Source organism: Manis javanica, chromosome 7 (assembly GCF_040802235.1).
Source record: "Manis javanica isolate MJ-LG chromosome 7, MJ_LKY, whole genome shotgun sequence".
In the NCBI taxonomy this organism is placed as follows: domain Eukaryota; kingdom Metazoa; phylum Chordata; class Mammalia; order Pholidota; family Manidae; genus Manis; species Manis javanica.
In genome coordinates this window covers 45,355,295-45,378,816 of record NC_133162.1, presented here as the reverse complement: position 1 = coordinate 45,378,816, position 23,522 = coordinate 45,355,295, and the positions used below count along the sequence as shown (strand labels likewise).

Here is a 23,522-nt window from a genome sequence, read left to right as displayed (position 1 = left end):
TGTGGCTTCTGCCCATCTCCCTGCCAAGCACCCTGTCCACTTGGTCTTTGTGTGCCCAGCAGAAGAAACACCAGCACCCTGGCATCTGTCACTCCTGAACTGAGAAAGCAGCATGGGAGAAGAATGCTACACTGGGAGGCGGGAAGGGGCTCACTCTATTCTACCGAGGAAAAACTATTCCTAGGCCTCAGGACCCTGAATGCCCACTAGTCTGTTCAACAAGAGAACCATTCTAGGACCTACAGCACTGAACTAGCCAGTCAGACTCACAGGCAGAAAGAAGCAGGAATGATGTGCAGAGATTTCCAAGCTGTGGGGAAGACAGTCCATCCACAAAGCCTCCCCTGGAATGATCTGCTGAGTCCAACTGATGGGGGTCTGGCCCTGGAGACACCCCCCAGACAGGGTCAGAGCCTGAAGGATCAGGGCTAGCTGACTGGGCCTACCTCGGAGCTGACAGAACGTGGTCATGAACTTGCTGGTGAGGGACTTGAGTTCATTGTTGGCCAGAGTGATGAGCTGGATCTGGTCAGAGACATTCCGCAGGACCTTGTAGATGCCGATGGGGAAGGAAACGAGCTTGCACTCGGCTAGGTCTGCAAAGAACAAAGAGACATCAGAGAGGCAGCCACAGCCACGCAAGGACTTGCCCCAAACCAAACCACCTGCACCCTGACCCTGTCACTCCTTCCAGACTCCTTTCTCTCCTAGCCGTCATGTCTGTCCCCTTCTAAGAGGCTTCATCACCATTAACCACACTTGTCCTTATCTTGCACCCTGAACCTTAGGTTTTATTCTAGCACCTTCTCTAATAGCTCAGCAATGGATGCAGAAGGCAGATTCTGCTGGCACAATGATGATCAGCACTTACAGCAGTGTCCTTGAGGCCCTGCAGAACCCACAAGTCCCTCTGGAATCACCAAGACTCAACAATGAAGCTGCAGTCTTAACAGTACTTTCTAACAGTCTACTTCTTTGAAAAGAGGCAGTTCAGACTCTATGGTTTGACCTTCTTCCCAGGCCTGTCACTCTGAAGGCAAGCCTGTGCAAACGGCAGCAGGGAAGCCACTGTGGAGAACAGTCTGGCAGTTTCTCAAATGGTTAAACCTACACTTGACATATAACCCAGCGGTTCCACTCCCAGGTACATACCCAAAATAAAACCATATATCCACACAAAAACACATCACACATGAATGTTCAGAGCAGCATTAGTCATAATAGCCAAAAGGTGGAAACAACCAAAATGTCAATCAACAGATAAATGATAAGCAAAATGTGGTATTATCCATAAAATGGAACTTGTTGTTTAGTAATCTCAGTAGGGCTGTGTTATACATATGGCAACAGGGAAACACTGAAAGCACGGAGGCTCATAAATTAGTCTCCAGCTCATCTCAGTCACTTAAGTTCCCTGAGCCTCAGTTTCCTCATCTGTAAAATGGGGGTCTCATCACCTACCTAGCAGGACTGCCAGGGAAAATTAAATATAATAAAAAGTGCTCATTGTACAGGCAGACCTCAGAGATGCTGCAGGTTTGGGTCCAGACCACTGCAATACTGTGAGTATCACAAGAAAGCAAGTCAAATTTTTGGTTCCCCAAGTGCACATAACAGTTATATTCACACTATGCCATAGCCAATTAAGTATGCAATAGCATTACATCTAAAAACACAATGTATAGTTGACCCTTGAACAACATGGATTTGAACTGGGAAGGTTCACTTACACATGGATTTTTTTCCAATGAATACACTGGAAAATTTTTTAGAGATTTGCAACAATTTGAAAAAACACTTTCTTTTCTCTAGCTTACTTTTTTTGTAAGAATATAGTATATAATACATACAACACACAAAATATGTGTTAATTGACTGTTTATGTTATCAGTAAGAATTCTGGTCAACAGTAGGCTACTAGTAGTTAAGTTTTAGTAGTTAAAAGTTATTCACAGAGGGCGGAGCCAAGATGGCGGCGTGAGTAGAGCAGTGGAAATCTCCTCCCAAAAACACATAGAGCTATGAAAATATAACAAAGAAAAATCTTCCTAAAATAGAGACCACAGGACACAGGACAACATCCAGACCACATCCACACCTGCAAGAACCCAGCACCTTGCGAAGTGCCTGAGACAGGCACTTGAGGAAGGAGGAAATCACGCGTTTTTCCCCTTTTTTTTCTCTTTTTGGCGAGTGCTTTTTGGAAGCCTTAAAGGGACAGGGACCCCGGTGCTAGAGAGGCAGGGCGGCGGGACTGGTGAGAGGGTGCCTGGGACCGGCGCCTGAGGACAAAGAATATCGCACTTTTTTCCCTGCGGGACCAGTGGGTGGGTGCTTTTTGGAAGCCTTGAAGGGACAGGGACCTTGGTGCTAGGGAGGCAGGGCAGCGGGACCAGTGAGCGGGTGCCTGGGACCGGCGCCTGGGGACAAAAAAAAAATCACGTGTATTTTCCTTTTTTTTTTTTTTTTTTTTCTGTTCCCTCTCTCATTGTTGCTGTTGTTGTTTTGGTTTGGAGAGTGCTTTTTGGAAGTCTTAAAGGGGCAGGACAGGTCACTTAGACCAGAGGCAGGGAATCTGGGGATCTCTGGGCACTCTAACCCCCTGGGCAGCAGGGAGCACAGAGGCCCCTTACGGAGATAAATAGCCTCCTGGCTGCTCCCCCTCCAGCGGGGCTCCACCATTTTGGAGGAACAGCCCCAACCAGGCCATGCCCACAGCAACAGCGGAGATAAACCCCACAGCAACCGGGCAGGAAGCAGAAGCCCTCTCTGCACAGAGCTGCCCAGCACAAGCCCCTAGAGGTCACTATTCTCCCAGGAGACGAAGGCCACAAACCAATAAGAAGGGAAGCTCTTCCAGCGGTCACTTGTACCAGCTCTGCAAACTATCTCTATCACCATGAAAAGACAAAACTACAGGCAGACAAAGATCACAGAGACAACACCTGAGAAGGAGACAGACCTAAACAGTCCTCCTGAAAAAGAATTCAAAATTAAAATAATGAACATGCTGACAGAGATGCAGAGAAAAATGCAAGAGCAATGGGATGAGATGCAGGGGAAAAATGCAAGAGCAATGGGATGAAGTCCGGAGGGAGATCACAGATGTCAGGAAGGAGATCACAGAAGTGAAACAATCCCTGGAAGGATTTATAAGCAGAATGGATAAGATGCAAGAGGCCATTGAAGGAATAGAAGCCAGAGAACAGGAACGTATAGAAGCTGACATAGAGAGAGATAAAAGGATCTCCAGGAATGAAACAACACTAAGAGAACTATGTGACCGAGCCAAAAGGAATAATATTCGTATTATAGGGATACCAGAAGAAGAAGAAAGAGGAAAAGGGATAGAAAGTCTCTTTGAAGAAATAATTGCTGAAAACTTCCCCAAACTGGGGGAGGAAATAATCGAACACACCATGGAATTACACAGAACCCCCAACAGAAAGAATCCAAGGAGGACAACACCAAGACACATAGTAATTAAAATGGCAAGGATAAAGGACAAGGAAAGAGTTTTAAAGGCAGCTAGAGAGAAAACGGTCACCTATAAAGGAAAACCCATCAGGCTAACATCAGACTTCTCGACAGAAACCCTACAGGCCAGAAGAGAATGGCATGATATACTTAATGCAATGAAACAGAAGGGCCTTGAACCAAGGATACTGTATCCAGCACGACTATCATTTAAATATGATGGCGGGATTAAACAATTCCCACAAACCACCTCTACAGGGCATCCTACAGGGACTGCTCTAGATGGGAGCACCCCTAAAAAGAGCACAGAAAAACACACACAACATATGAAGAATGGAGGAGGAGGAATAAGAAGGGAGAGAAGAAAAGAATCTCCAGACAGTGTATATAAGAGATCAATAAGCAAGCTAAGTTAGGCAGTAAGATACTAAAGAAGCTAACCACGAATCTAAAGCCTGCAATGGCAATAAGTACATATCTTTTAATAGTCACCCTAAATGTAAATGGACTGAATGCACCAATCAAAAGACACAGAGTAATAGAATGGATAAAAAAGCAAGACCCATCTATATGCTGCTTACAAGAAACTCACCTTAAACCCAAAGATAAGCATAGACTAAAAGTCAAGGGATGGAAAAACATATTTCAGGCAAACAACAGTGAGAAGAAAGCAGGGGTTGCAGTACTAATATCAGACAAAATAGACTTCAAAACAAAGAAAGTAACAAGAGATAAAGAAGGATACTACATAATGATAAAGGGCTCAGTCCAACAAGAGGATATAACCATTCTAAATATATATGCACTCAATACAGGAGCACCAGCATATGTGAAGCAAATACTAACAAAACTAAAGAGGGAAATACACTGCAATGCACTCATTTTAGGAGACTTCAACACACCACTCACCCCGAAGGGTAGATCCACCGGGCAGAAAATAAGTAAGGACACACAGGCACTGAACAACACACTAGAACAGATGGACCTAACAGACATCTATAGAACTCTACATCCAAAAGCAACAGGATATACATTCTTCTCAAGTGCACATGGAACATTCTCCAGAATAGACCACATACTAGCATACAAAAAGAGCCTCAGTAAACTCCAAAATATTGAAATTCTATGAACCAATTTTTCAGACCACAAAGGTATAAAAGTAGAAATAAATTCTACAAAGAAAACAAAAAGGCTCACAAACACATGGAGGCTTAACAACATGCTACTAAATAATCAATGGATCAATGAACAAATCAAAATAAAGATCAAGGAATATATAGAAACAAATGACAACAACAACACTAAGTCCCAACTTCTGTGGGACACAGCGAAAGCAGTCTTAAGAGGAAAGTATATAGCAATCCAGGCACACTTGAAGAAGGAAGAACAATCCCAAATGAATAGTCTAACATCACAATTATCAAAACTGGAAAAAGAAGAACAAATGAGGCCTAAAGTCAGCAGAAGGAGGGACATAATAAAGATCAGAGAAGAAATAAACAAAATTGAGAAGAATAAAACAATAGCAAAAATCAATGAAACCAAGAGCTGGTTCTTTGAGAAAATAAACAAAATAGATAAGCCTCTAGCCCAACTTATTAAGAGAAAAAGAGAATCAACACAAATCAACATAATCAGAAATGAGAACGGAAAAATCACGACAGACTCCACAGAAATACAAAGAATTATTAATGCTACTATGAAAACCTATATGCCAACAAGCTGGAAAACCTAGAAGAAATGGACAACTTCCTAGAAAAATACAACCTCCCAAGACTGACCAAGGAAGAAACACAGAAGTTAAACAAACCAATTACAAGCAAAGAAATTGAAACAGTAATCAAAAAACTACCCAAGAACAAAACCCCAGGGCCGGACGGATTTACCTCGGAATTTTATCAGACACACAGAGAAGACATAACACCCATTCTCCTTAAAGTGTTCCAAAAAATAGAAGAAGAGGGAATACTCCCAAACTCATTCTATGAAGCCAACATCACCCTAATACCAAAACCAGGCAAAGACCCCACCAAAAAAGAAAATTACAGACCAATATCCCTGATGAATGTAGATGCAAAAATACTCAACAAAATATTAGCAAACAGAATTCAACAGTATATCAAAAGGATCATACACCATGATCAAGTGGGGTTCATCCCAGGGATGCAAGGATGGTACAACATTCGAAAATCCATCAACATCATCCACCACATCAACAAAAAGAAAGACAAAAACCACATGATCATCTCCATAGATGCTGAAAAAGCATTTGACAAAATTCAACATCCATTCATGATAAAAACTCTCAGCAAAATGGGAATAGAGGGCAAGTACCTCAACATAATAAAGGCCATATATGATAAACCCACAGTCAGCATTATACTGAATAGCGAGAAGCTGAAAGCATTTCCTCTGAGATCGGGAACCAGACAGGGATGCCCACTCTCCCCACTGTTATTTAACATAGTACTGGAGGTCCTAGCCACGGCAATCAGACAAAACAAAGAAATACAAGGAATCCAGATTGGTAAAGAAGAAGTTAAACTGTCACTATTTGCAGATGATATGATACTGTACATAAAAAACCCTAAAGACTCCACTCCAAAACTACTAGAACTGATATCAGAATACAGCAAAGTTGCAGGATACAAAATTAACATACAGAAATCTGTAGCTTTCCTATACACTAACAATGAATCAATAGAAAGAGAAATCAGGAAAACAATTCCATTCACCATTGCATCAAAAAGAATAAAATACCTAGGAATAAACCTAACCAAAGAAGTGAAAGACTTATACTCTGAAAACTACAAGTCACTCTAAAGAGAAATTAAAGGGGACACTAATAAATGGAAACTCATCCCATGCTCATGGCTAGGAAGAATTAATATCGTCAAAATGGCCATCCTGCCCAAAGCAATATACAGATTTGATGCAATCCCTCTCAAATTACCAGCAACATTCTTCAATGAATTGGAACAAATAATTCAAAAATTCATATGGAAACACCAAAGACCCCGAATAGCCAAAGCAATCCTGAAAAAGAAGAATAAAGTAGGGGGGATCTCACTCCCCAACTTCAAGCTCTACTACAAAGCTATAGTAATCAAGACAATTTGGTACTGGCACAAGAACAGAGCCACAGACCAGTGGAACAGATTAGAGAGTCCAGAAATTAACCCAAACATATATGGTCAATTAATATTTGATAAAGGAGCCATGGACATACAATGGCAAAATGACAGTCTCTTCAACAGATGGTGCTGGCAAAACTGGACAGCTACATGTAGGAGAATGAAACTGGACCATTGTCTAACCCCATATACAAAGGTAAACTCAAAATGGATCAAAGACCTGAATGTAAGTCATGAAACCATTAAACTCTTGGAAAAAAACATAGGCAAAAACCTCTTAGACATAAACATGAGTGACCTCTTCTTGAACATATCTCCCCGGGCAAGGAAAACAACAGCAAAAATGAGCAAGTGGGACTACATTAAGCTGAAAAGCTTCTGTACAGCGAAAGACACCATCAATAGAACAAAAAGGAACACCACAGTATGGGAGAATATATTTGAAAATGACAGATCCGATAAAGGCTTGACGTCCAGAATATATAAAGAGCTCACACGCCTCAACAAACAAAAAACAAATAACCCAATTAAAAAATGGGCAGAGGAACTGAACAGACAGTTCTCTAAAAAAGAAATACAGATGGCCAACAGACACATGAAAAGATGCTCCACATCGCTAATTATCAGAGAAATGCAAATTAAAACTACAATGAGGTATCACCTCACACCAGTAAGGATAGCTGCCATCCAAAAGACAAACAACAAATGTTGGCGAGGCTGTGGAGAAAGGGGAACCTCCTACACTGCTGGTGGGAATGTAAATTAGTTCAACCATTGTGGAAAGCAGTATGGAGGTTCATCAAAATGCTCAAAACAGACCTACCATTTGACCCAGGAATTCCACTCCTAGGAATTTACCCTAAGAACGCAGCAATCAAGTTTGAGAAAGACAGATGTACTCCTATGTTTATCGCAGCACTATTTACAATAGCCGAGAATTGGAAGCAACCTAAATGTCCATCGGTAGATGAATGGATAAAGAAGATGTGGTACATATACACAATGGAATACTACTCAGCCATAAGAAGTGGAAAAATCCAACCATTTGCAGCAACATGGATGGAGCTGGAGGGTATTATGCTCAGTGAAATAAGCCAAGCGGAGAAAGAGAAATACCAAATGATTTCACTCATCTGAGGAGTATAGGAACAAAGGAAAAACTGAAGGAACAAAAGAGCAGTGGAATTACAGAACCCAAAAATGGACTAACAGGTACCAAAGGGAAAGGAACTGGGGAGGATGGGTGGGCAGGGAGGGATGGGGGGGGAGAAGAAGGGGGGTATTAAGATTAGCATGCACGGGGGGGAGGGAGAAAGGGGAGGGTGGGCTGCACAACACAGAGAGGACAAGTAGTGACTCTACAACATTTTGCTAAGCTGATGGACAGTAACCGTAATGTGGTTGTTAGGGGGGACCTGGTATAGGGGAGAGCATAGTAAACATAGTATTCTTCATGTAAGTGTAGATTAAAAATTAAAAAAAAAAAAAAAAGAAAGAAAGAAAGAAAGAAAGAAAGAATAGGGGGATTACTCCTTGATAGGATAAAACTATTGGTAAATCAAAGATCAATGCATGCTTTAAATATCCCTAATGTTGATCACTTAAAGGGTGTCAGATGATCAGGTATGGAGGTACTCTTTTCTGATAATATTCCTTTCTCTTAATAAAAAAAAAAAGCAGTTACTGTGTGCTGACCTCCAATGAGTTCTGCACAGTGGTATAGAGGGCATGTCAAAGTGTGGGCAAAGGGTCTGTTTGTTTCTATGCAGAAGATCAAGGCCTAGCTTGGATACCCAGAAAATGAACTAAGATACGATATGAGGAGGAGCTTCCGGCATCAGCACTCTCTGGAGGACTTGTGCCGGGGGATGATCATCAAAGAGCCTCCACAGGGATCCGGACAATCCACCCCACCGTCTCCTGGACTTGCCATTGGAATGAGGAGGGAGATGTCTAGGCTGGCATGTGCATACAGTGAGACAACGAATTTGACCGGATCTGTACTGTTGGAACTCAACCAGGAGTTGGGAGGGGTGCAAGTTGTAGCGCTCCAAAATCTTATGACTATAGACTATCTACGGTTAAAAGAACATATGGGATGTGAACAGATCCCAGAAATGGGCTGCTCTAATTTGTCTGATTTCTCTCAGACTGTTCAAGTACAGTTGGACAATATCCATCATATCACAGACAAATTTTCACAAATGCCTAGGGTGCCTAAATGGTTTTCTTGGCTTCACTGGAGATGGATGGTAATTATAGATTTGCTTTGTTTATGTCACCATATTCCTATTATGTTAATATGTGTGTGCAAATTAGTTAGTAGTTTAAAACCTATACATACTTAAGGTACTCTACAAGAAGATATGTCAAAGAAATAATCAATCCTCCCATATGCTACCTCTATAGCTTTTCTTCTTCCTTCCTAATTACAACCCTTAAATAGAATTCGTGCCTCATATCGAATTTACCGAGTATCATAATTCCTCCAGGTGGTAAAGATACCTCGAGACAAGTGCTGGGCATAGAAGCCACAGGGCATAAATCTGCAAAGAAGTAAAAAGCTAACCTTTTCAAACAATATGGCTTCTCTCTCACTTACCAACTTTACATTTCCCTGTATGGCCCCGGAAGATGACTGGTTAGCCAGAGACGGGTAAGAACAAGGGAGGAACAACCTAAGACAGGCACAGTCGCAGGGGGGCCATCAGGTGAGAATTTGGGGATCAACAGAGGTGAGGCTCAGAACCTCACCCCCCCTGCTTTGAGAGAAATCTTCTGCATCCGTGGATGTTTTGCTGCCCTTGTCTAGCCTGGATTAATACTTAGTCCATAGGCACACACCTGATCATCTGATCATCTACATTTGCCCTCTTACAGCACTAAACTATATTTTCTACCTTTATCTTGCATCTACCTACCACTTCAGCATTTTATTAAAAATAAAAATAATAATAATAATAAAGGGAGAAATGTGGGATCAACATATAAATCAAGTACAAAAATCAAATGAATATTCATATTTGACCTGATTGTTTATAGGTCATAATGCGTGATCAAAACCGAAAGTTTCTGTGATGAATGCCCTTGTACTGTTCACCATGTAAGAATTTATTCACTATGTAAGAATTCGTTCACCATGTAAGAACTTGTTCGTTATGCTTCAGAAGATTGGAGACTGACGAGAATTAGACTTCAGATGGATTAATGATTGTACATTGAGCATTGACCCCCCCTATACTGAATTTTATTGTTGTTAACAACCATTTGATCAATAAATATGAGAGATGCCCTCTCAAAAAAAAAAAAAAAAAAAGTTATTCACAGATTTTCAATTGCAGGAGTTTGGTGCTCCTAACCCCAATGTTGCTCAAGTGTCAACTGTATATGCCTTAATTTAAAAAAATACTTTATTGCTAAAAAATGCTAACCATCATCTGAGCTTTCAGTGAGTCATAATCACTGATCACAGATCACCATTAATAAGCATAATAATAATGAATGAGTCTGAAATATTGCACAAATTACCAAAATATGACACAGAGACACAAAGTAAGCAGAAGTTATTGGAAAAATGGTACTGATAAACTTGATCAACACAGGGCTGCCACAAACCTTCAATGCACTATCTGCAAAGCCCAATAAAATGAGGTGTGCCTGTACTTACACAATGCCTGGCAGGTATATAGCAGGAAGGCTTCAAATGTTATTTCTCTATATCTCTCCCATCCCACACTCCCCTTCCCACTCTATCCAAATCCTCTCTACGCTTCAAGTCCAGCTCCCATCCTGCCTCTTCTGCCAATCTTCCTGGATCACCCTGATTACTGGTGATAAACACCAACTCCTGAACCCCAGGAGAACTTGCCACACTGGCCCATCTCTCAGCACTTTGTCTTTTCCCCAGAGAAGCCAGGCTCCCCGAGCACAGAAAAGACTAAGAACAACAAATGCTGGCGAGGATGCGGAGAAAGGGGAACCCTCCTACACTGCTGGTGGGAATGTAAGCTAGTTCAACCATTGTGGAAAGCATATGGAGGTTCCTCAAAAAACTAAAAATAGAAATACCATTTGACCCGGGAATCCCACTCCTTGGAATTTACCCAAAGAATACAACTTCTCAGATTCAAAAAGACATATGCACCCCTATGTTTATTGCAGCACTATTTACAATAGCCAAGATACGGAAGCAACCTAAGTGTCCATCAGTAGATGAATGGATAAAGAAGATGTGGTACATTTACACAACGGAATACTATTCAGCCATAAGAAAGAAACAAATCCTACCATTTGCAACAACATGGATGGAGCTGGAGGACATTATACTCAGTGAAATAAGCCAGGCAGAGAAAGACAAGTGCCAAATGATTTCCCTCATTTGTGGAGTATAACAACAAAGCAAAACTGAAGGAACAAAATAGCAGCAGACGCACAGATTCCAAGAAGGAACTAGTGGTTACCAAAGGGGAGGGGCAGGAGAGGACGGGTCAGGAGGGAGGTAGATGGGGATTGAGGGGTATTATGTTTAGTACACATGGTGTGGGGGGTCATGAGGAAAACAGTGTAGCACAGAGAAGGCAAATAGTGAATCTGTGGCATCTTACTACACTGACGGACAATGACTCCATCGGGGTATGGACTTGATAATATGGGTAAATGTAGTAACCTTATTTTTTTTCATGTGAAACCTTCATAGGAGTGTAATTCAATAGTACCTTAATAAAAAATTAAAAAAAAAAAAAGAAGCCAGGCTCTCCCCAAGGCTTCTAAGCCTTTGCAGACTGTTCCAAAATAAATGTGCAGAATTCAATAATATTCCTATATGCCATAGCTTTTAAAGACCTATTCTCTACAGCAACAGTGATGCAGTCTAGAAATAATCATAATAGAAGCCCTTCTCCCTCATTTGCCTCACAAAATTTTTACTTTTCTCTAAGACCAACTCAAATGTCATCTTCTCCAAAAAGCCTTCTCTGGCTGCCCTAAGCAGTTAGTTGCTCCAGTCTCTTGAGTCTCACCTAGTGCCAATGACACTTCTTCATCATGTATTGTATTAACTCTTTTTTGTGTCTCCTTTCCCCCTGGACTGGGAAGACCCCCAAAGCACAGAGCCAGCAGAAATCCAGTAGGCTCAGAGGGTAGGGCTGTGGTATCGGTGACCTCACTGGCTGGTCTGAGGAAAGAAGGAGGACAGATAGGGTAAGGACAAAAGTCTAGATGACTGGCAGCCCACAGGGGTCCTCTGTAGAGCAAATTATTCACAAGTGTCTTTACTGCTTCCTCTGATCTGAGGCTACCCAAGATGAGCTCAGCCCTTCTGCTGCCCAGTGTCAGGCACTGGCCTTTCTATCAGCAGGTGCTGGAAGAAACAAATCCCCAGCAGTCAAGCTCTTAGCAGACAGAAATCAAGTGCTGGAACCAGACCAGCTCTGCAGGTACAAAGTTCGGGTCAATGTAGGAGCTCTAGAAAGAGTAAACACTTCCAAACTATGAGTCCCATAGTGCTTTTTGCCAGATGTGCAAAGCGCAGAAAGGAGTCTTTGTTGGGGCTGTTGTAAATCATAACCACTCCTTTGGGTAAAAGGGACAGATTTCATACACATGAGGAACAACATCAAGGAAGATGTCAGACAATTTCCCTTTAAAACAAAGAGCAAAATAAGGGTGCCTCCCATCCCCAGTATCCCTGCCTATGGTCTTGGAAGTTCTGACAAAACAGAAAACAAACCTTGGAAACAGACAAAATGATTTCATATACATATGAAATGACAGCATAACCTCAAAAACCCGAAGTAGTCACCTGACAAACTATGCAAATTAAAAAAAACTCAGCAAAGTGGCAAATCAAAATAAATATACAAAATTCAATAATATTCCTATATGCCAGCAAGAAAATAGGGTTTTAAGGATCCTATTACAAAACAGCAACAATAATATAAATATATAATCATAATGTAAAACATATCTGACCAATATTAAGAGAAGTAGCAAAGTTCACAAAGCTGTTTTAAAAGAGATTCATACATATGTGAAGATACATAACATAACATGGCAAGTCAGAATGTTGAAATGATGGTCATATTTTTAATAAATTAATTTATAGACTATTTAATGTAATTCCTACTCCAATCCCAAAAGAGGTGTTTTTTGTTAACATGAAATGGTTTTAAATTTCATCTGAGGGAATAAGAAAGGATAAACTTCTCTCTAAAAGAAGAAGATAGGGAAGGTGATAACCATTATTATAAGGCTACAATAATTAACATAGGGGACAACAGGAAAAATAGCTCATAGAAAATACATAGTCCAGAAATACTACATAATTTAATGAGTGCTAAATTAGGCCTCACAAATACACTGGGGAAGAGAAGGATTAATAACCGGTGTCAGAATAACCGATAACAATTTGGGGAAAACAAAAGAGAGACTCTCAACCTCAGAATCAAATAAACTCTAGATATTCTTACACTTGAATATTTTTTGAAATCAAATTTTAGAAATAAAAAGTAAACAGAATTTAACATTTATACAACCTTTTAAGTGAGTATAACTTTCTAAAGCTATGAGCCATAAAAAGAACCACAAAGGAACAGATTAACAAATCTAACTGTATAAAAAATATAAAACATCCGGGTGCTTAAAAAAACAAGGCAAGACAACAGACTGTGAAAAAGAATTTATAAATAGGATGCATAAAGAGTTACCTTTGTTATTTAAAACCCTCAATATAATTCAATTTTAAAAATTAAGACACCAGAGAAAGATGGGAAAACAATATAAGATATTCACAAGGGAGAAAGTAAAATTAGTACACAAATATATGGCTCTTGATATGTATTGCCAAACTGCTTTCCAGAATATTTATGCTGATTTACATGTACCCTGTCCAACGAGTAGAAGGATCATTAAAACACAATCTCTGCTAATACAATCAGGGGAAATGATATCCCTTGCTTTAATTTGCAATTCTATCAATAATGAGACTGATTATCTTCCATGGTTAATTAACCACTGTTATTTTCCCTGTGGAAAACACTGTTCGTGTCTCTCAATATTTTTCTATGTGGAGTTCTGGCATTTACTCCCTACCATATGTTTGCAGATCTCCTTAAATAGTATTATCAATCTACGGCTGCTCATTGTCTTTCTTGTTTAATAGTTCAAAGTATAGCATTGAGGCTTTTTTGTTTTAAAACAGAATTAAAAAACTATATGCACACTGTAATTCCAACTAGGTAAAAAAGTATACATAACTAGGAGAGAAGATAGAAAGGAAAATAACCAGAATGTTAAATGGTTATTAAAAAGGATTTGAGCAATGTGCTTCTATTTATAGTCCCACTGTTTATTTTATACAAAATAAGTAAAGAACCACCACATATTTAAATAAAAATATTTTTCATGGACTGATACTATAATTTTAAAGTAGGAAAATCTATAAAAAATAGCTTTTACTGGAAAAAATATCATGGCAAATTTAAGGATAAACTGAGAACAGCCTGCTCCTCATCAATAAGAGAAACGAGAAAGGCAGACTCATCAAAGAAAGATGGTGACTCTCTACTGGATTGGAGCAGAAGCTACAAGATGGAATTTTCAGGTCCGCACTGAAGAATCAATCATACAATGCACCCCCTGCCCCAAAGCGGGAAAAGTGCTCATGATGAAGGCAGAAGGGACATAAAGCCATAAAACCATTCAAGTTATTTCCCAGGGTCCTCAAAGGACCTGTCTTCCCTGAGGGCCCAGCCCACAGCCTCACCCCTCTCACCCGAGCTGCCCACACTGCCCCCCAAGCCTTACACTCCTACTCTTCCAGTCTCCAAGTCAAGCAACACAGGGCCTCTGCAGCCTCATTTCCCAACCGACACAGGTCACAGAAGCATATGGCCCCCATATCAGGAGGGTGCCACGGGCCCGAGATGAACCCATACCTGCTGCTTCCATTTACTCTTCACAAAGAGCTATGGAGGCCCTACTGTGCGCCAGGCACCATTCCACATTGGGCCTGATGACTTCCCTCTGAATGCTTCTGTTCTTGGGGACTCCATTTGTTCCCTCCACCTTCTGACTCCAGCATTGCCCACCAGAAGCTGGTGTGTGGGAGGGATATACCGCAAAGCTGCCATTCAAGATGGTCTGGCTGCCACAGACAGCAGAGGGCTCCACAGGGATAGGATGCAAACACACCCATCTAGGCCACATCACCAGCCACCAGCACAGCACACGGACTCCACTTCCTATTGAGAGAGGTCCGTGGCCTTGGGAAGAGTTCTCCATGGTCCCTGAGACAAGAACATGGAGGTAAAGGTACCCAGACAAGCTAAAACAAATCTCAACCTCGCCCAGTCTTCTTCCCATCTGTGCACAAGCAGCAAAACACTTCATGTTCATTCCCTGGGGGTTGAGGATGCTGATACCAGAAATAGTATCACTGACTGTTCACATGTGCTAGGTTGTAAGAACTCTCCCCTCTGTACATATACGAAAACTGCAATTAAGTGACTTGTGCAAGGTCATACAGCTAAAAGTAGGGGAGTAAGATTTAGACAATAGTTAGGCTGATCAGGAAGCCAGAGATCCTAACCATTTTGTATCCTGACCCCTGAGTCAAGGTCTTGCCCAGGTGCCTGCCTCTAGGCGGGGCCAGAGAAAGAAGAGCCTATGCAGAGCATCTCATCAGGAAACCAGGGTCTTGGTTACAAACGCCTGTAGTCCTTTCCAGTTCAGACACCAAGATTCTGGGAACAGAGGCCCCAAAGCCTTCTTCATGAGCCAATCACTTTGTTCTCAGGAAATTCTTCTCTAGGTCTAATTTAGAGGTTGGGTACCATCAATACCTACTATAACTGTGTGAAGTAGAAAAAAGCTCCCCTGAGCTAAGCCAAGTTCAATGCTGGGTGCTCGGGCTTTCAGGGACAGACAGCACTATTACTTCCAGAGAACACAGCCAGAATGAGGCAGGGGCCAGGACCCACCAAGGGCAGTATGGTGTCCCATCCAGGGAAGAGAAGACCCAGAATGGGGACAGGTGGGTCATGCACAAGGAGCTGTGGGAGATCATCAACAAGAGGTTCCCATGCTCTACGGGTGCTCAGAGCTGACATACAGGAACAGTTCACCAGTCATAACGAAAAGGTTCCTGTGTGAGGGAGTGAGGGCCACATCATGGGGTGTGATCAAGGAGGGTCACCATAGGGAGGATTCTCGAACCAGACAGAGGTTGGGTGATCTCAAAGGTCTCACAACTCAATAAGGCAAACATAGGTAACACCACTGAGTATTTTCTATGTGCCAAGCATGGTAGTTGGCACTTTTTATATATTAACTCATTAAATTCCCATACAACCATGAGTTTACCATTACAGGAGGAAAATGAGGCCCATGTTGATAGGTATATTGTCCAGGGTCATTTTGGTAAGATGATGGAACGTGAAGAATCTGAATACAAAGATTTCAGTGGGGTGAACACCTTGTCCTGCTTTGCCCACAATGTTCCCAATTTTACACCAAAAGTCCTGCACCCTGGGGACCCCTCCTCAGTCCCAGGCAATTCTGGACACTTGATCATCCTAGATTCAGGCTGGATGCTAAGGGACGAGAGTTGACTAGAATCAGAGGGGAAAGAGGGAAGGCAACCCAAACATGGGCCACGACACAAGGAAAGGCCAGAGGGCTTTCATTCCTCTGGGCCACCACTGTTGAGTCCTGCCTTCTGCAATTTCCCAGAGCCTTGTCCTTGCTTCTTAGAGAGGAAGGCTCTGGCACTGGAATCATTTCCTGCTACCTGCTGGTTTATGCATGCCCACAGTCCCCAACTGGGGCTCAGGGGTACTCAGTGACAGGGACAACACCAACATCTGGACAGCAGCTGGATTCAAGCATGCCTTCCCCCAGTGCCCACTGCCACTCATAATGAAGTTGCAGCAGAGAACAGAGAAGCTTCGGGGAATGAGGCTGTAATAAACACAAGGCACAATTATCCCCATAATTACACAGGCATACCAAGTTTTACTGCACTTCACAGATACTGCATGTTTTTTTACACATTGAAGGTTTGTGGCAGCCCAGCATTGAATAAGTCTACTGGCACCATTTTCCCAACAGCATTTGCTCACTTTACGTGTATGTGTCACATTTCGGTAATGCTTGCAATATTTCAAGCTTTGTTATTATCATACTGGTTATGGTGATCTGCAATCAGCAATTACAACTCCCTGAAAGCTCAGATGAGTAACATTTTTAGCAATAAAATATTTCTTAATTAAGGTGTGCACTTTTTTTTAGATATAATGCTACTACCCACTTAATAGACTATAGTATAGTGTAAACAAAATTGTTCTATGCACTGGGAAACCAAAGAATCCACTTGACTCACTTTACTGTGATATTCACTTTACTGTGTAGTTTGTAAACAAACCCGCAACATCTGAGGTATGCATATAATTATTATTGCAAGAAGGCCAAACTGCATCTTCCCAAACCTCTAATTAAGACAGTAACTGTTGTTAATAAAGAAGCTTTTTATCCACAATGCGCAAATCCTTCATTAAGGATCTACCTCATTAATTCTAATGAATGCCTAGTGCAATGTGACTGGTGGGCAGAACCAGGGCAAAGCAAGCAAAATGCAAAAAGGAAAGAAGTCAGGAGGGCTGGGTCAGGCCTGTATTGTTTCTTAGAAACAAAGAACTCTGGCTCCTGCTCCATCCCTGCTGAGGTGGACCTGCTAACAGGGCCCCATGGGGGAAGTGAAGAGGGTTGCGGAGCCCCTGATAAACAAGTCACAGGGCTGAAAGAGAAAGTATCAGAGACTCAAGTGGAAGGCACATGGGCCCTGTGGCCTAGCCAAGAAGCAAGGCTCCCAGGGTGACGGGAGCAAACCTGGGGCCAGTGTGACTTGATCCCACCCAGAATGTCTGTTTTCCACATAATGTTTTTATTCACAGAATCTCAGGGTTAGGAGAAAATCGGAGGTCATTTAGCTCATGTTTTCTGAACTTCCCAGTAAGAATTATTTGGAGAGGCTGGTACTATGTCCCTACCCCTGAGATTCTTTTACAGTGGGTCTGGGATGACACTGGGGAATTAGTGTTTTTAACAAGTATTTCCAATTCTTAGCAATAAGCAAACTGGGGTAACACTGAGAAACACAGTCTCCAATCTTAGACCTGAAATTCCATCAATGTCTCCACCAGAGGGCACAGAGTTCTCCTTGAACACCTCCGAGGTTCACCCTCTGTCCCTCAGAATAGCTTTAACTGTCAGTGCTTTCGTCAGTCATGTGGTAACTGCTAGCCTGCCACTGCACACTGGTCCTCTGCCCTCTTGGATCACACACAGTACATCTGCTCCTCCATGACAATCTTTTATGTACATGAGGATGAAGGATGTTATAAGCCTTTCTCCAGGCAAAACCGTCCCAGAACCTTCAATCCCGTTTAAATGCTGCCTCCAGAAAGTTGGGACCAGCTTGACTCAGGCCCTGCCCCACCTATAAGCTTGTAGGCTTTCAGTCTGTAGCATATGACAGCAGCTCCCATTCGCTGATGCCAGCTGTGTGCTGGAAACTGTGCTCAGGGCTTCAGACCCACACTCTCTTCTATTCCTCACAACCACCATTTAGGGTCAGTTCTACACTTACCGCCATTTAACAGAGGAGGAAACTGAGTCACAGAAAAGTTAAAGGATTGGACTGCTCTAGGTCACATGATTTATCCAAGGTCACCAGGTCAATGAAATAATAAACATTTATAAAGTGCTTCCTATGTGCAAGTCATTGGTCTCAGCATTGTCATATTAACTCCATGCTCACAACAGCTTCATGAGATGGGTACTGTTACCACCATCCACATTTTTAGAGAAAGGATCTGAGGTACAGAGCCACGGGCCTTGGTTAGTAAGTGGCAGAGCCTCTAGGACGTGCCTGCTGTGCCACACAGCCTCCCTGCAATATGCAGCTCTCATTCAGAACGGTCAGCTTCTCGGAAACAAAACAGGAGATTGTGACTTCCCAATGAGCACACAGTCTTAAGAAGATTTACGACGGATTCCTGTGGAACTGATATGCTGTAGTTACCATGGAGCTATAATGAAGGGGACTTAAAAGTTGAAAGAGCTGGTAAAAGAATTATCCAGTATCAGGAGCCTGGATGTGTCTACTTATTGGCTGCGGCACCTTCGGCAGGACCTGTCAGCTCTTAAGCCCTTGGCTGGCATCTTGGCCAAATGCCAGGATTGGAACTGATTGTTTCCCAAGACCCCTCCCAGCTGCCACTATGGACTCCAGCAGGTGGTTCTCAGACTTGGCCACACACTGGAATCCCCAGGGGAGCTTTACAGACCCTAGATGCCTGAGTCCCACTTTCAGAGATTCTGACTTGATTGGTGTGATCATGGGCTTGGGAATCTGGGGATTCCAGAGCTCCCCCGGTGATTGTAACATGCAGTGAGGGTAGAGAACTCTGCATTACACCCTCACCTCTCAAACTATATGTACAAACAGATTAGCTAGGGAATCCTGCTACTGTGAAGCTTTTGATGCCACAGTTCTGGGGCAGCACCTGAGATTCTGCATTCTCCCAGGCAAATCTGAGGACCCCTCTCAACAGCAAGGGCTAGTCCAATGCAGTAGGTATCAAAGTGGGCTCCATGGACCCACAGCATCAGCACCACCCCAGAACTTGTTATAAATGCACATTTTCGGGCCCCACCTGAGACCACAGAATCAGAAGCTCTGGGGGTGGCATGGGGGGGTTACCTAGCCATTGTGTTTTAATAAGTCTTCCAACTCAGATGCCTCTTGAGTTTGAGACAGTGGTTACCTGGGCCTTCCAGACTATGGCAACGGTGATGATGACAGTAACTCACACTTACTGAGCACTGGCTGGCCCGTGCCCATGTAGAAGCTTTACATTTACTCATGGCAAGTTATTTTGTCCTGTGTGCCTCCTGCTTCCCCTCAGACCAGCTTCTTCAGGACAGAGCCACTTCTTCTCTCTCACCTTGCTTGTGTTTCCAGCTCTGAAAGAAGCACAGGTGACCCTCAGCGTGGAAGCAGCCCTGGGCTGGGCTGAGGAGACCCACGTTCTCATCCCAGGCCCTCTGCTCTCAGCCATGGGGTCCCAGGAAGACAACTTCTCTATGGCCTTATCTCCTCTCCTATAAAATGAAGGTTGTGAGACTATGGGTTTTGTTGGGGGAGGGTCTCAACCAGCTGGACATTCTGTGACTCTGATTCTAAGCAAAGGCTCTTTGGCCAGTACTCCTATCAAAAAGGAGAGGCTACAAGCTGCAGGCAAACATTTCTGAACATCTGTGCCTTAGAACATGCACTCTAATGGGGAGAGCTGAGGCTAGGTGAAGTTGGCTGTCTATGTATAAAGCTGGGATTCGAGCCCAGAGTAGGTCCAACTGCAAAGCCCAGGGTCTTTCCACAACACTGTATTAGTCTACGCTACACTACACTCACTCTGCCTACCATGGTTAGAAGATAGTCCTAAAAAATAGCAACATAATTATAGCTTACCCTTCTATGGTACTTCCTATGTGCCTGAGACTTTTCTGAGCACCTGACATGCCTTATTTAATTTAACAACCCCATGAGGTAGGTACTATTATGTTCAATCCCATTTTATGACTGTGGAAACTGTGACAGAGTGGATAGATAGAAAAGACTTAAACCCAGGCTGTCTGGCTCCTGAGCTCGGTTTAACAGAATTAGACATGGGATTGTATGAAGGCATCAGATCAGAGGACCTGGGTGGGGTGGGACTCTCATTCAGAGGCAGATATAAAGAAAGCAGGTTTTTCTGGAACATGAAAATGAAAACTTAGATCTGGGCCTGCTGGGAAGAGCCTGCACCCCTTCCAGAAGATCACATTCCCAGCACTTCCAGGTGTATTCAAGAGCTAGGGGCTGGGAGTTGGCACCCTGTCTGAAGAAGCAAACTGTAAACAGGTGGGCCTCTGTGTCTCATGCTGCCAGTCTCTGAAATGCCACCCCAAAGCTGCAGGTGTGGGATACAGACAGAAGGCAAAACAACTAGTCATCAAGGACTGACAGCAATGTACTGTGGCACACAGTGAGGCTAGGTTTTAACAGTTAGTCGTGTACGGCATTTACCAAACTAACTACCTCCAGAAGGCTAAAGACAAAAAGGAATCCTGGCCCTACTCCCTCTTGACAAATACCTTTCCCCAGGGACAACCTGCTTTCAGGTCTTTTGGGGGAATTTGCTGGTGTTTAACTCTCCATCTCTAGGGCAGCCTTTCCCAGCCTTTCCCCACATCCCGCCACCTGGAGAAAAGTCAGAGGAGGAGGAGCTTGCTGAGGACTGCAGAACCAGAGAGTTCCACCACAACAGCACACTGAACCTGGATGGTAGTTAGACAAGGAACGAAAGGCGCTTCACATTAAGGGGGGAATGGGCAAGGAAGCCTTCTGGAAATGTGTAGACCATTTAACTTGAACATGGTCATGGTTTTGAGGGAGTTTAATTCCCACTCTATAGACATCTGTACTATGTGACATTTTTACAACAAGCATCTATTACTTCTTACAAATATCCTCAGTTTAAAGACAGTAACATCCAGCTACCCCAAGGGGGGAATGTCTTCCCTCAAGTGCTAAGAAGTCTGGTTAAGCAAGATCCATCTTGATGGGGACAAGGGAAAGGGTACTAAAATCCCCTTGGGACCAAGCTCAGAGGTGCTGACAAGTGCTGCCCACGTGGGAATCGACTCTCAGAGGTGCTTTCTCACCAACCTATTGTAGAAGCCCCAACCTCTCTGGTAAATGGTGTAACTGCCAAGGGTCTGCCTCAAGAGCTAACAGCTGAGCTTATGGCTCCCTGGCCAGGGGCCATCACACCCAGCAGTGAGGGTGTGCTCTAGCCACACCAGAGCCAAAGAACTAAACAGGAAGAGGCTGCAGCGGCGACTGAGAGCAGCTCTCTCTCTCTTCCTCGGGATCCAAACAGAGGCTGTGAGCTGGGACTTTCTTGCTATGGGACCTTGGGCAAGTTACTAAACCCCAGCCTCAGTTTTCCCTTCAGTAAAATGAGAACAAGAATTCATGCGAAAACCTGTATGTTCATAGCAGCATTATTCACAACAGCCAAAAAAAAAGAGAAATAGCTCAAATGTCCACCAATGGAGGAACAGATAAACAAATAATAAGGTACTGCCACACAATGTAACATCATTTGGCTGAGAAAAGGAACGTAATACTGAGACAACATGGATGAACCTCAAAATCAGCATGCTGAGTCACAAACGGTCACATACCATATGACCCCATTTATATAAAATATCTAGAATAAGCAAATCCATGGAGACAGAAAGTAGATTAGTTGTTGCTAGGGTGTGGGGGAGATGAGAAGAATAACGAGTGACTGCTTAATGGTATCGGGTTTCTTTTTGGGGTCTAAAATTGATGATGATGGTTACACAACTTTGTGAATACACTAAAAACTGGAATATTATACTTTAAAATAGTGAATTTTGTGGATGGGAATTATTCCTCAATTTAAAAAAATGAGGACAAGATGATCCACCTAACAGAGTTGTTTTGAGCATGAAATGAAATGTCCGCAAGAAGCTTAGCACTTAGCATAGCAGACGGTGAGTGCTCAGTAAAGAGGAGATGCTGCTATTTGTATGCAAAGACATTGTGTTTACATGAAAACTCATTATAATGATGTGCTTCAGCTCTGCTGTTCCCCAAACAATCCCTGTTGCTTCCTCACAAGCCACCGGGCCACCTTCAAAAAAAACCTCATTTAATTAAAATCAGAAGTAAATCCCACACTGAATACAACCAAATGACACCCAGCCACCCATATGAGATAATAAGATTAGTGTAATTAGTTGATGACTCATCACTAACATGAAGGAACAAAAAGGGACTAGAAATGGCAGCCACAGCCACGAGAGGATGCTGAGATCGTGGCCACTGACACCTCTGAGGCCACACGTTGAGCCAGACCTTGGAGAGGTCTTCTCAGGCCTTCTACATGGATGACAGTAGCCAACACTGACTGAGCATCATCTCACTGGATCGATCGTGACAACCACCTCTGAGGGAGGACATTATCATCAGCCCCCTTTTGCAGATAAGGAAACTAAGACTCAGAGAGGTTAAGATTTTGTTCAAGGTCACACAGTAAGTAAAGAAGGGATGGAGCCTGATGTCCTCTTGAAGATGTGGCCCTACAGAGCACGTCTGGAGACCTGGATTCTGATCTGCTGCTGCCCTTAACTTATCAAGTCACCTCGGGCAGATCACTCTCAGCCCTGAAGCCACTCATGGGCAAAATACAGAGCAGAGTCCCCTGAGGTCAGACTGGTACTCACAGCAGGAGAAAGGAATGAGAAAGGGGAGAACTCGGAGAGAAGACAAGACAATGATCAGTACCCACTGGATGAAGGAGCTGGTCCATCCATCCAACAGGTGCTTTCAAGCACAGACACTGGGCCAGGCAGCAAATGGGACACAAAGGACAGGCCAGCTGTGCTTGTGGTCACCACCCCCGGCCCCCACTCCCATCTCCCCCATCCAGAAGTCTGAGGTCTACAGCAGGGCTTGAATGGGGGCAGGTGGGACTCGTGCCCATTGGAGCTTCCAAAGCTCTAGAGGGGGAGTCAGGGAACCCCAACAGAGAGACCTGGGCCCCAACCAGCAGGCTTCAGGGTCCTCTTCCACCCTGTCAGAAGCAGTCCTAACAAAGCCTCAGGACAGCAGCTAGCCATCCTCATCCCTAGTGACCCTCACGGTAGCCAGCCTGACCCTAACTGTGACTCCTAACTACCCTCTAGTTCCAAGGACCCTGTGCCAGGGAGGAAGAGGCCTGGGGACCAGAGCAGAGGGTGCGAGGAAGCCTGGCTTCTCACTGATTACCCTTTGGACCT

At 43.3% G+C, this 23,522-nt stretch overlaps 1 protein-coding gene across 4 annotated transcripts in view; it reads right to left on the bottom strand.

Annotated features, from left to right (window-relative positions):
* Positions 1–23,522, bottom strand: part of LRRC20 (leucine rich repeat containing 20) — a 98,695-nt gene that overhangs the window by 60,828 nt on the left and 14,345 nt on the right. For all 4 annotated transcript variants that reach the window (XM_036998929.2, XM_036998931.2, XM_036998928.2 and 1 more), the window contains exon 3: positions 447–596. In XM_036998929.2, the coding sequence (XP_036854824.2) occupies positions 447–596 (150 nt within the window). The remainder of the gene's footprint in view (positions 1–446; positions 597–23,522) is intronic.